General features: G+C 45.6%; 2 protein-coding genes and 1 long non-coding RNA gene across 4 annotated transcripts; all 3 read right to left on the reverse strand.

Moving 5' to 3' along the window:
• Positions 1 to 423: 423 nt before the first annotated feature.
• On the reverse strand, positions 424 to 4,437 carry LOC148965118 (uncharacterized). Of its 2 annotated transcripts, XR_016150019.1 has the most exons (5): positions 4,156 to 4,437; positions 3,816 to 4,082; positions 3,617 to 3,738; positions 3,437 to 3,506; positions 424 to 3,234 (listed from the first exon to the last, which is right to left on the reverse strand). It is a non-coding gene; the product is annotated as an uncharacterized LOC148965118 (long non-coding RNA). The 2 variants fall into 2 exon arrangements; XR_016150018.1 differs by having other exon boundaries at positions 426 to 3,234; positions 3,816 to 4,423.
• Positions 4,438 to 4,562: 125 nt separating this feature from the next.
• LOC120486648 (alpha-2-macroglobulin-like protein 1) lies at positions 4,563 to 6,143 on the reverse strand. The gene is made up of 6 exons (XM_089127307.1): positions 6,115 to 6,143; positions 5,933 to 6,047; positions 5,348 to 5,411; positions 5,184 to 5,243; positions 4,905 to 5,098; positions 4,563 to 4,829 (listed from the first exon to the last, which is right to left on the reverse strand). The coding sequence occupies exons 1-6, from the start codon at positions 6,141 to 6,143 to the stop codon at positions 4,638 to 4,640; spliced, it is 654 nt and encodes a 217-aa protein (XP_088983433.1). The 3' UTR covers positions 4,563 to 4,637.
• Positions 5,756 to 8,532, reverse strand: LOC120470895 (uncharacterized). Its single transcript, XM_089127308.1, has 9 exons — positions 8,360 to 8,532; positions 7,927 to 8,041; positions 7,463 to 7,540; positions 7,329 to 7,392; positions 7,165 to 7,224; positions 6,886 to 7,079; positions 6,115 to 6,810; positions 5,933 to 6,047; positions 5,756 to 5,857 (listed from the first exon to the last, which is right to left on the reverse strand). The coding sequence occupies exons 1-7, from the start codon at positions 8,530 to 8,532 to the stop codon at positions 6,619 to 6,621; spliced, it is 876 nt and encodes a 291-aa protein (XP_088983434.1). The 3' UTR covers positions 5,756 to 5,857; positions 5,933 to 6,047; positions 6,115 to 6,618.
• Between the last annotated feature and the right edge of the window lie 3,923 nt (positions 8,533 to 12,455).

Here is a 12,455-nt window from a genome sequence, read left to right on the forward strand (position 1 = left end):
ATCTCTTTATGAACTTTTTGAAGTATCAAATTAGTTGCGTAGCAGTCAATGAAGGCACAGTAATGTCATATTTCATAAAAAAAGATCTTCATTTGTGTTTCGAAGATGAACAAAATATTGCGTTTTTGAAACGGTGAGTAATTAATAGCAGCATTTTCATTTTTGGGTGAGATCCCTTTAAGTTAGTAATGGTTTGCTACTGGTCTAGTGCTGGTCTCCAGCACAGTCTCTCTATACTATTATTAGTGTGAATGAGTTGAACAAATAGTTTTTGGGTCCACTGTGTGCCGATTTAAAAAGAAGATTGACAATTGTTATTAAATTTTAATAATTTAGTATTTATTAAAAAAAATATATATATATACACCAGGTATTTTAATCTATCCTTCGGAATCATGTATTAAAGATGATTAAAATATTCAAGCAGATCAAAGTTACTATGGTTACACAGCACACTTGAGTTTAGATTGCGCAACAGAGGAGAAAGAGAAAAAGAGAGGTTTACAAAACTTTATTTAAAACACTTAATATTCAACAATTAACATTATTTGTATATGGAAAAAAATAATAATAAAAAAAAAACATTAAAATTCCAAAACCAGATTTCCATCATCAACACACAAAGCATCATTAACACACCATCAATCACTGAAACCCTTCTCATTACATCACTTCACTCAGTTCTTTGGCTGTAAAAGCTCTTTCAATGGTGAAGGATTTGTTTGGCTGAAATGCAGAAGCTACTGAGTATGAAACAGCCGCCCCATGAACAACCCGTATGCCTTGTCTCACAGTACAGTTGGCTATATCTTCAGGAAGTCCTTGAAGATCAAGTTGCTGTGCTGCTTCATACAGTAACATTGTCCTCTCTGATCAGTCATCCAACATAGCGTATACGTCAAGTACCTTCTCTCCATTTCTCAAGATCACTCGGCTGACCTTCAAAAGAACTTTGCTGCCTGCAGTTGGTCCATCCATATACAAAGTCTCAACTTCCGAGTTCACAAGACAAGTGTTTTCTGCTGAAGCTTGTGTTTCATGTTTACCTTTGGCATTGAAGTCATGCAGTATTTCTAAATGTCTCTTTTCACATTTGGCTTTAAGATTACATTGTGAGATCTGGTGATCACGGCCACACCTAAAGCACTTCTGATTTGACTTCAGCCAAGACTCAGTTCACTTGAAATTAGCGCACTGATTGTAGTAATGCTGCACAGTGTTGCAGAAGGGGCAGTACTTTGTCAGTTTCTCCTTCTTGACTGCTGGGACACTTGCTGGTTTACTCTGTTGGCCACCATGCAGTTCCTTTGCTGTTCTCTCGGTGGCTGAGAGTAGGCTCTGCTTACATTACTAACGTACTGCGACTCATCCTCTTGTATTCTGAGCTCATAATTTAGCCAATCGCTGAGTTCTATCAGTGTTGGAACTGGGTTCTGAATGGGGTTAACAAACCTTCTGAAGTTTGCTTTAAGATCATGAGGCAATTTGGCAAGGAGACGTGAAACATGTGACCCACATTTGAGCTCTGTCTATCCTTTAGCTCCAAGTTGGTCCAGCATTCCAACTCATGCACGCACTTTGAGGGCAAACATTCTCAAAGATTTAGTGTCACCACTCCTGATTTTTGGGCCATCCATTAATTCTGCAATTCCTTGTAGTGCGAGTTGATGTGGTTGACCATAAAGTGCAGTTAGAAACCTCATGGTGTTGGTGTATGGGTACCTGCTGTTGACATACGAGTCTGCAATGAGCAGGGCATTCTCCTGTTTCAGATCAACGAGTATTTGGTACTTGAAACGTTCTGTAGCCTCGGCAGGTTGCAAATTCTCCAGTGCAAATTTGAGTCGTTCCAACTCTGTGGGATCTTTACTGCAAAAATGAGGAATGGTGGGGATAGGACCTCTGTAGGTGGGCTCTACTATGGAAGAGAAGGAGGGCGCACTGGGTGGTATGGCTGATATGTCTCAGGCTGAGCGTAATCTGCGTACTGTTGTGGGGTCAAGAAGCTTGATTTGTCTGTAGGATTAGGAGCTGATTGACCATAGCTGTCTGAGTGTCTCTCATGTGCATGGTGAGCTAATGTATCCCTTCTTGATAGACTGGACTTGAAGCTGGAATCCCATGATAAGGTTGCTGATAACCACATGGTTCAGTGAAAGGGAAATAGCTGACAGACTATGATCTTTCCAAGTCCCATACATAGCTGCCGTCTCTTGACTGTAGTCCTGAGGCATAAACTGAACAGCTGCGGGATATTGGTTGCGATCTCTTTGGTCAGTGGACATATAGTTATGGCCTCTGTGGTCTGTGTTGTAGTAACCATGTGGGCTATCTCTGTGCCTAATACCAGGTTGAGGATATGTAGCATCTTCTTGATGGGCTAGCTTGTGTTGGGATTGAGTTGGTTTAAGGATGACTTGAAGTTATCAGAGTTGCCAAGCCTGGTAGTCTCAGGTCTCCTAGGTTGTCAGTGAGACAATCAATCTCTTTGTGACTGACAGAATGAGAATGCAGAAGGTCACCTCGTGAATCTACAGACAGTGCCCTCATGGGCTGAGGAGGATCATCTTGATCTCTAGGCAGAACTGTCCTGCCCTCAGTGGCTGCTGTATATGGACTTGAGGAGAGAACTCTGATCTGCATAAATTATTTGCCTTGGAGAAGTCCGAGTACGGGGCATTGGCCGTGGCAGTAAATCTTGATATGTCTCCACATACGAACTCCTCTCACTTGATCCAGTGCTCGTAATTTTCGTTAGTTCTTGTCCGCTTTCAATACATGTGAACTCTTTAAATGCAGGCCTTTTACCTGGTTCAGATCCAGTGGCACCATTTGTAGGCTGCACTGTGTAATCAACATAGAAGTCATCCAAGTATCTTGGTGGAATGACCTGTCGACGTGGTCAAACCACTGGTGGCACTGACATAGCCGGTCTTTCTGTTCTAGACATGGTAATGCTGTAGTAGCTAACTGCTCCGGCTCGAAGGACCAAATTTTGTATGAAAGTTGTTGAGGTGCGGATCTTAAACTGGTTGCCAACCGCTACAGATTGTTCAGGCAGAACAATAAATCACATGGTCCATGGCCACAATAAAGTTTTTTACTGTTGTCTTTCGATTCATACATCAGTATGGGTGTGGTTCTAGCCAAGTCGTCCTCAGACAAGCCTTTCATCGTTGCCTCCAGGCATCCCGATTCTCCATGCATCCGGCCAGTTCGTTGGTGCTCTGGGCTCTATAAATGAATATAAATACAATGAATCAGAAACTGTAATAACTGAACAATATAAAAGTAATGCAATGGCATGAAGATAAAGACATTATACAAGTCCAGCAGATGAAACCGAATTGAATATTTCCACATAATAATCAAAAGGTAACATTCAAAGTCTAATTCAGCGTGTTTTATGCTGAAATGAATGTACGATCAAGCTTACATGTGCTCCCATCCAAGAGATATACAGCTTTGTTTGTAAAGGACACCATTGCAGATTGACACCATTACATCTGTGAGAGAAAGTCCAAACAAACAGTGAAGAATATCAACTTTGTGGCTTAAAGTGGATGTCTTGTAAAGATGATAAAGAGTATATGGTTCAGATCAGACAATAGCTCACCTGTTCCCTCCTCAGTAACATTCACATTTACAAGAAATGTGTCTTGCATTTGGTCTTCAAATTTGGTGTTGGAAAAACACTGACGCATCAACAGTAAGAGAGGCACAGCCCGTGGCATTCATCTGGTAGGAGAACAAAGACACAATTAAGTGAAGCACAGGCAAAAGGAAAACTCCGCAGTAAGGCAGGAGTCACACACCTTTGCGGTTTGAGTCCGGCACTGTCTGGTCAACTGATGAAGCAGACTGTATGGAAATGGATCACGGCACACTTCCACTAAGGCTTGACCAGGTACAGGTTGGCCATATGTACATCTTGGAAACATCATAACAAGATAAACAACTGACCAACCACAAGACAAGAAAATAAAGCATCACTCACTTGGCACAGGACTCAACTTTCAGTCCCATAACTGCAACGCTGTAGGTCTGCGGTGCGTTTACAGTCACGTCAAACTTGGGCAAAACTAAACCAGAAACAAAGTGCTTTAGATTAAGGCCTCAGATCCATCATTGAACTTCCCTCTCACAACAACTTACCGTATTTTTTCCACCTCAAAAACTTCAGAGACTAGTGTTGGGACTCTTCACTCCATGGCTACTCCATTCTGCGGCGCCTAGGTCTTTGTGACTGACGGACGGATGCACAGACGGACGCACAGACGGACTGACGCATGCACAGACAGACGGACGCATGCACAGACAGACGGACGCATGCACGGACGCACAGACGGACGCACGCACAGACGGACGCACGCACGGACGGACGCACGCACAGACGGACGCACGCACGGACGGACGCACGCACGGACGGACGCACGCACAGACGGACGGACGCACAGACGGACGCACGCACGGACGGACGCATGCACAGACGGACGGACGCACGGACGGACGCACGGACGGACGCACGGACGGACGCACGGACGGACGCACGGACGGACGCACGGACGGACGGACGGACGCACAGACGCACGGACGGAGCATTCTTATCAGAAGTGCCACACACTGAAATATTCAGATTAAAAACCCAAACAAAAAACCTGATTGAGGCACACAGACACCCTTTCAGCACTCAGACGTCTTCCTGGCTCCAGGATCCGGACGCTCTGATCTACAGCACTGAGGCCACACAGACATCCCGCTTGAGCAGAAACCATCAGAACGTTTCCCTCCGCAGGAACCGCCGTAGCTGGAGAAAACTGCAGAGACACCTGGAACAAGGACCAACACGCTGTAGGACACACACCAACATTCCCAAATTGAAAAATAGCCACATCATACAGTACCTGGTTCTGGAAACACATATCGGTGCCAAACGGCACACTAGCAGCAACTACATTCTCACTGGGAGGAACGCTGTAGACCAGAATCTGCACTGCTGGAGTCATATCGACGCGGACAGACAACTGGAACGTCACAGAGCCACTTGTGACTGCATCACCAGCTTTAACCGTCTGAAATCCATGGAGGACGATCACTCCTTTGGATAAGACAGAAGACATAGGTGTGCAAGTTGTGGAACAAACAGACCAGCAAACTTAACTACAAAACTAATGTCCACTCACCATATAGATCGTCAGCGCTGTAGCTACCAGCCTCTCCAACAAATAAATACTCCACGGTCACTGGAAACGAAGCACCACATTTGAGCGGCAGATTGAGCTTCACTATAGTCAGTTCACTAAACGATGGGTTGTCGGGAGAAACAGGTAGGAGAAGCTGAACAAACCTTGTATCTGTAGTGAAAAGTATGGCGATTTACAACCATAAAAAACCTCTGGATTAGCACTCGCCTGGGGAAGATCAAACTTAATCAGTATAATGCTAGAGAAAGTCTTAATTTTTACAAAATACAAGTCGTACCACCAGATTCAGAGCAGCCTTAAGATTAGCAGTGTTTAGGGAGAACGTGGCCCGTCCATTTTTGTTTGAGGTTAGATTCTACAGCGGTTTGCTCCCCTCCAAGAGACATACAGCTTTGTTTGTAAAGGACACCATTGCAGATTTTGACACCATTACATCTGCGAGAGAAAGTCCAAACAAACAGTGAAGAATATCAACTTTGTGGCTTAAAGTGGATGTCTTGTAAAGATGATAAAGAGTATATAGTTCAGATCAGTCAATAGCTCACCTGTTCCCTCCTCAGTAACATTCACATTTACAAGAACTGTGTCTTGCATTTGGTGTTGAAAAACACTGACGCATCAACAGTAAGAGAGGCACAGCCCGTGGCATTCATCTGGTAGGAGAACAAAGACAATTAAGTGAAGCACAGGCAATAGGAAAACTCAGCAGTAAGGCAGGAGTCACACACCTTTGCGGTTTGAGTCCGGCACTGTCCAGTCAAATGATGAAGCAGACTGTATGGAAATGGATCACGGCACACTTCCACTAAGGCTTGACCAGGTACAGGTTGGCCATATGTATATCTGGGAAACATCATAACAAGATAAACAACTGACCAACCACAAGACAAGAAAATAAAGCATCACTCACTTGGCACAAGACTCAACTTTCAGTCCCATAACTGCAACGCTGTAGGTCTGCGGTGCGTTTACGGTCACGTCAAACTTGGGCAAAACTAAACCAGAAACAAAGTGCTTTAGATTAAGGCCTCAGATCCGTCATTGAACTTCCCTCTCACAACAACTTACCGTATTTTTTCCACCTCAAAAACTTCAGAGACTAGTGTTGGGACTCTTCACTCCATGGCTACTCCATTCTGCGGCGCCTAGGTCTTTGTGACTGACGGACGGATGCACAGACGGACGCACAGACGGACTGACGCATGCACAGACAGACGGACGCATGCACAGACAGACGGACGCATGCACGGACGCACGCACAGACGGACGCACGCACAGACGGACGCACGCACAGACGGACGGACAGACGGACGCACGCACGGACGGACGCATGCACAGACGGACGGACGCACGGACGGACGGACGCACGGACGGAGCATTCTTATCAGAAGTGCCACACACTGAAATATTCAGATTAAAAACCCAAACAAAAAACCTGATTGAGGCACACAGACACCCTTTCAGCACTCAGACGTCTTCCTGGCTCCAGGATCCGGACGCTCTGATCTACAGCACTGAGGCCACACAGACATCCCGCTTGAGCAGAAACCATCAGAACGTTTCCCTCCGCAGGAACCGCCGTAGCTGGAGAAAACTGCAGAGACACCTGGAACAAGGACCAACACGCTGTAGGACACACACCAACATTCCCAAATTGAAAAATAGCCACATCATACAGTACCTGGTTCTGGAAACACATATCGGTGCCAAACGGCACACTAGCAGCAACTACATTCTCACTGGGAGGAACGCTGTGGACCAGAATCTGCACTGCTGGAGTCATATCGACGCGGACAGACAACTGGAACGTCACAGAGCCACTTGTGACTGCATCACCAGCTTTAACCGTCTGAAATCCATGGAGGACGATCACTCCTTTGGATAAGACAGAAGACATAGGTGTGCAAGTTGTGGAACAAACAGACCAGCAAACTTAACTACAAAACTAATGTCCACTCACCATATAGATCGTCAGCGCTGTAGCTACCAGCCTCTCCAACAAATGAATACTCCACGGTCACTGGAAACGAAGCACCACATTTGAGCGGCAGATTGAGCTTCACTATAGTCAGTTCACTAAACGATGGGTTGTCGGGAGAAACAGGTAGGAGAAGCTGAACAAACCTTGTATCTGTAGTGAAAAGTATGGGGATTTACAACCATAAAAAACCTCTGGATTAGCACTCGCCTGGGGAAGATCAACCTTAATCAGTATCATGCTAGAGAAAGTCTTAATTTTTACAAAATACAAGTCGTACCAGCAGATTCAGAGCAGCCTTAAGACTAGCAGTGTTTAGGGAGAACGCAGCCCGTCCATTCTTGTTTGAGGTTAGATTCTACAGCGGTTTGCTCCCCTCCAAGAGACATACAGCTTTGTTTGTAAAGGACACCATTGCAGATTGACACCATTACATCTGTGAGAGAAAGTCCAAACAAACAGTGAAGAATATCAACTTTGTGGCTTAAAGTGGATGTCTTGTAAAGATGATAAAGAGTATATGGTTCAGATCAGACAATAGCTCACCTGTTCCCTCCTCAGTAACATTCACATTTACAAGAAATGTGTCTTGCATTTGGTCTTCAAATTTGGTGTTGAAAAACACTGACGCATCAACAGTAAGAGAGGCACAGCCCGTGGCATTCATCTGGTAGGAGAACAAAGACACAATTAAGTGAAGCACAGGCAAAAGGAAAACTCAGCAGTAAGGCAGGAGTCACACACCTTTGCGGTTTGAGTCCGGCACTGTCTGGTCAAATGATGAAGCAGACTGTATGGAAATGGATCACGGCACACTTCCACTAAGGCTTGACCAGGTACAGGTTGGCCATATGTACATCTGGGAAACATCATAAGATAAAGAACTGACCAACCACAAGACAAGAAAATAAAGCATCACTCACTTGGCACAAGACTCAACTTTCAGTCCCATAACTGCAACGCTGTAGGCACGTCAGACTTGGGCAAAACTAAACCAGAAACAAAGTGCTTTAGATTAAGGCTTCAGATCTGTCATTGAACTTCCCTCTCACAACAACTTACCGTATTTTTTCACCTCAAAAACTTGGGAGACTAGTGTTGGGACTCTTCACTCCATGGCTACTCCATTCTGCGACGCCGCGGCCTAGTCGCTGTCGCCTAGGTCTGTGTGTCTCACTGCCTCATCGCTTCTCTGGCTACGTGGTGTGCTCCACCTCCATCATCTCCGGTAATCCCCTTGGTAGTGTTGGGACTCTTCACTCCATGGCTACTCCATTCTGCGCCGCCGCCGTGGGATGCAGTCCTGACTGTGGGCTGGGTCTCCGTCAGCTTTTCCCTGCTCAAGGCCATCCCCCCTGGCTGTCACCACCACCTGCACAAACCTTTCCTCCAGCTACGGACGGGAGGATAGCTTGGGCGGACGGCTCAGACGGACTGACGACTCGGACGCACAGAAGGACGGACGGCTTGGACGGACGGCTTGCTCGGACGGCTTAGACGCACGGATGGATGGACGGACGGATGGCTCGAACGGACGGCTTGGACGGACGGCTCGCTCAGATGGACTGCTCGGACGGACAGCTGGCTCGAACGGACGGCTCGCTCGGATAGACGGCTCGGACAGACGGCTGGCTTGAACGGACGGCTTGGACGGACGGCTCGCTCGGATAGACGGCTCGCTCAGATGGACGGCTCGGACGGGACGGCTGGCTCGAACGGCTCGCTCAGATGGACGGCTCGGACAGACGGCTCGCTCAGATGGACGGCTCGGACGGACGGACGGGACAGACGGACGGCTCGCTCAGATGGACGGCTCGGACAGACGGACGGCTCGGACGGGACGGCTGGCTCGAACGGCTCGCTCAGATGGACGGCTCGGACGGACGGACGGCTCGGACGGACGGGACAGACGGACGGCTCGCTCAGATGGACGGCTCGGACGGACGGCTCGGACGGACGGGACAGACGGACGGACGGCTCGGACGGCTCGCTCAGACGGACGGCTCGGACGGACGGGACAGACGGACGGCTCGGACGGACGGGACAGACGGACGGCTCGGACGGACGGGACAGATGGACGGCTCGCTCAGATGGACGGCTCGGACGGACTGCTCGGACGGACGGGACAGACGGACGGCTCGCTCAGATGGACGGCTCGGACAGACGGCTGGCTCGAACGGCTCGCTCAGATGGACGGCTCGGACGGACGGGACAGACGGACGGCTCGGACGGCTCGCTCAGACGGACGGCTCGGACGGACGGGACAGACGGACGGCTCGGACGGCTCGCTCAGACGGACGGGACGGACGGACGGCTCGGACGTCACATTAAAAGATCACATTCAGTAACAAAAGTTAGTATAGACCATTAAAACAAAAGACTACATTTTAGCCAACGGCTTGCAGTTTCCACGTCCCTTAAACTAGTTAGGGACAATTGAAACTGCAAGCCATTGGATAAAATGTAGTCTTTTGTGTTGTAATGGTCTCTACTAGCACCCGCAGGCGTCTGTCCTGAAGGAATGCGGCTTAGCTGGAGGACAATAAAAAGCCAAAGAGAACAATGCAAAAGGTTTGTGCAGGTGGTGGTGACAGCCAGGGGGGATGGCCTTGAGCAGGGAAGGGCAGACGGAGACCCAGCCCACAGTCAGGACTGCATCCCACGGCGGCGGCGCAGAATGGAGTAGCCATGGAGTGAAGAGTCCCAACACTACCAAGGGGATTACCGGAGGTGATGGAGGTGGAGCACAACACATAGCCAGAGAAGCGATGAGGCAGTGAGACACAAAGACCCAGGCGACCGCAACCTTCAGCACCAAATCTCCATCTACCCGAGGAGCCTGTAGAGAACTTCAGTTAACATACAAGAATCCAAGACAAAAACAACCACACCCATCTAATGACAGACCTGGAAACAAAAGCAGAGGGAAAACCCCAACCAATCTCTTGGGGTTTCAGAGGAGTTATGCATAATTTGGAGTCAGATCCAGACTCAATCACCGCAGGGAAATTCACCATGAATAACCTGTGGGGGGAAAAAAACAAAAAAACACAGGACCATCATCCATTTGATCACTGGCAAACAAACCAAGAGTAGTAATGGTGTCGAAGGAAAGCTTCAATGGTTCACAAAGCTTATTTTCACCATCTATAAAGTTTAATAAACAACTCCAACATAAAAACAGAATGCTTCTGTTCACTTCAAAGCCTAATGGTACTGACCTGGTTCTTTAAGTCCATCAACAGCAAAGAGAAAAAGGGTGAAACTGAGCTTCTTCCAAACACAAATCTCCCTCACAGCCATGAGGACAGATCACCCAAGGCCAACCCTTATCAAGCCACTCTTCAGACTCTAATATATCAGGAACGCACTCATCTCGTTAATTCAATTAATTAACCACCACCTGGCAGTAATTAATGTTATCATTTGATTAGGAGTTCCAACTGGCATTGATTTGAGGTTAGCGGACGAATTTTCTAGTTGCCATATCAACGCTATAGAATTTTAAAAATATATAGCCTATGTATTGAAGATATTACTGAACATTTATTTAACCATAGCAAAAGTAAGTTTCTTGTGTTAATTTTAAACAAGTCTGATATTATTTTTTATCTTATATCTGTTAATTAACAGTTGAGACAGTTCTTGAATGCTGGTGTGACAGCAGAAGACAGACTAGCCGGGTTTAAATCCTATATTTAAGAGAATTTGTCCCAGTTGTGCAGGCGGGGCATGTTGTCACGCTGCGTTGCAATGAGCAAATGATTAGAATTATTGCTTTTCTACTCTATACTTGTATGAACTCTATTGAGAAACCATGAGAAAGGGGTGTATATAATTCTGAGATTCAATGTTCAGAAATTATTAATAGAGGGTAGAGAACGAGACACCGCAAACACACAGCCCAAACACAAGGCCTGCACACAAAACATGATCCTGCCTCAAGAGTAGGACAAGAGGGCAGAATCATGACACATACATAAGTTTAATTAATACATTATGTGCAAATTCGCACACCTATAAAATCACCTCAATTGAGAATTGAGTTTTAAACAGTCACCGCCAATGAAACAAATGATCTCTTATAAATATTCCTCTTGGCGAGTCTGGGTTAGGGTTATACTGCGCCCCGAAGGAAGGATCTCGAAGCAGGAATGGAGGGGTCTGGTCTGAGTATATTGATGATGCCCTTTTCTCCAAAAAAATTGTGAATAGCTCTTGTAATGTGCTCTGTAGCCTCTGTTTTTGGCCGATGATCTTATTTGCTTCAATGATTACTCGTGTTAGTTTATTCTTCTGTTTCACTGTACAATGAAACAATATTATAAGTTAAAACACTTTCAATCATTGATCTATAAACAATGGTTAAGATCCTCCTTTCAATGTCAAAATTTCTTAACTTCCTAAGTAGACTTAAATGGTGTCTAGTTTTCTTATGTAGCCCATAAAATCAATGATTGTACCTAGGTATTTTGCTCTATCTTTACGCCTTTTAACATTATTCCAATATATTCCTATTTAACACAGATGTCATTTGCTAATTACATAAACTATAAGCTCAATTCATAAGTATAAATATATATTTAGAACATGTATATATATATTTGTATGGTCCTCGAATGTGTTTGAATATTTCACCATTATCAGCCTTTTCACCGTTTGTATCACTCCGCCTGTCTGTGTTTGCCCAACTTGCATTATTAAGCCAGTAGGTGGCGACAAGTGACTGTCTTTGTGAGTGCACAATAACAGATTAGTGCCAAAAATATTGATTAGCTAACCTTAGAAAGAAACTAGTTGCTGAAACCAATTTTTAATGCTAATATATAAATTGCTCTTTTTCCTCTGGACACAAAAAGATTGCACTTGTGTTTGATTGAAAATAACATCCATGTAAAATTGAAAGATTTCTCATTAAGGGCATTCCTGTTTGGAGTATGTGATTGTGTATTGTCAACAATAAGCAGAAACATTCTGCATTTGCATCAAAGCGTGGATCATTCATTTCAACATCCTCATTCTCATATTTGAGAATCTGTAATCTTGTATGCTTTTACCCACTGACATGCTTTTAAAGCTATTGTTATACCATTTTTATGACCTTCAAACACCTTAAAATGCACAAATGTAGGTCTGAGAAATCCACATTTTTTGCATGTGTGTGACTGTGTGGTAATGTGGGCTGGTAAGTAATGATGATTCGGGTTCAGCCCCTGATGTTTTTAAAACCTAGAAACGCCCCTGTGTTTGATATTCCATCATGTAAGCAAAGT

This window comes from Pimephales promelas, chromosome 24, assembly GCF_988280905.1.
Source record: "Pimephales promelas chromosome 24, fPimPro1.hap1.1, whole genome shotgun sequence".
Classification (NCBI taxonomy): Eukaryota; Metazoa; Chordata; class Actinopteri; order Cypriniformes; family Leuciscidae; genus Pimephales; species Pimephales promelas.

Coding starts and splice junctions, on each gene's coding strand:
- LOC120486648 (XM_089127307.1), bottom strand. CDS start 6,143: ATGGGACTGAAAGTTGAGTCTTGTGCCAA. Junction 5,412..5,932: donor GCCGGACTCAAACCGCAAAG/GTGTGTGACTCC, acceptor GATCTTCCCCAG/GCGAGTGCTAATCCAGAGGT. Junction 5,099..5,183: donor CAGCGCTGACGATCTATATG/GTGAGTGGACAT, acceptor TCTTATCCAAAG/GAGTGATCGTCCTCCATGGA.
- LOC120470895 (XM_089127308.1), bottom strand. CDS start 8,532: ATGGCCTTGAGCAGGGAAAAGCTGACGGAGACCCAGCCCACAGTCAGG. Junction 8,042..8,359: donor GCCAGAGAAGCGATGAGGCA/GTGAGACACACA, acceptor GATGTTTCCCAG/ATGTACATATGGCCAACCTG. Junction 7,393..7,462: donor AGGCTGCTCTGAATCTGCTG/GTACGACTTGTA, acceptor GATCTTCCCCAG/GCGAGTGCTAATCCAGAGGT.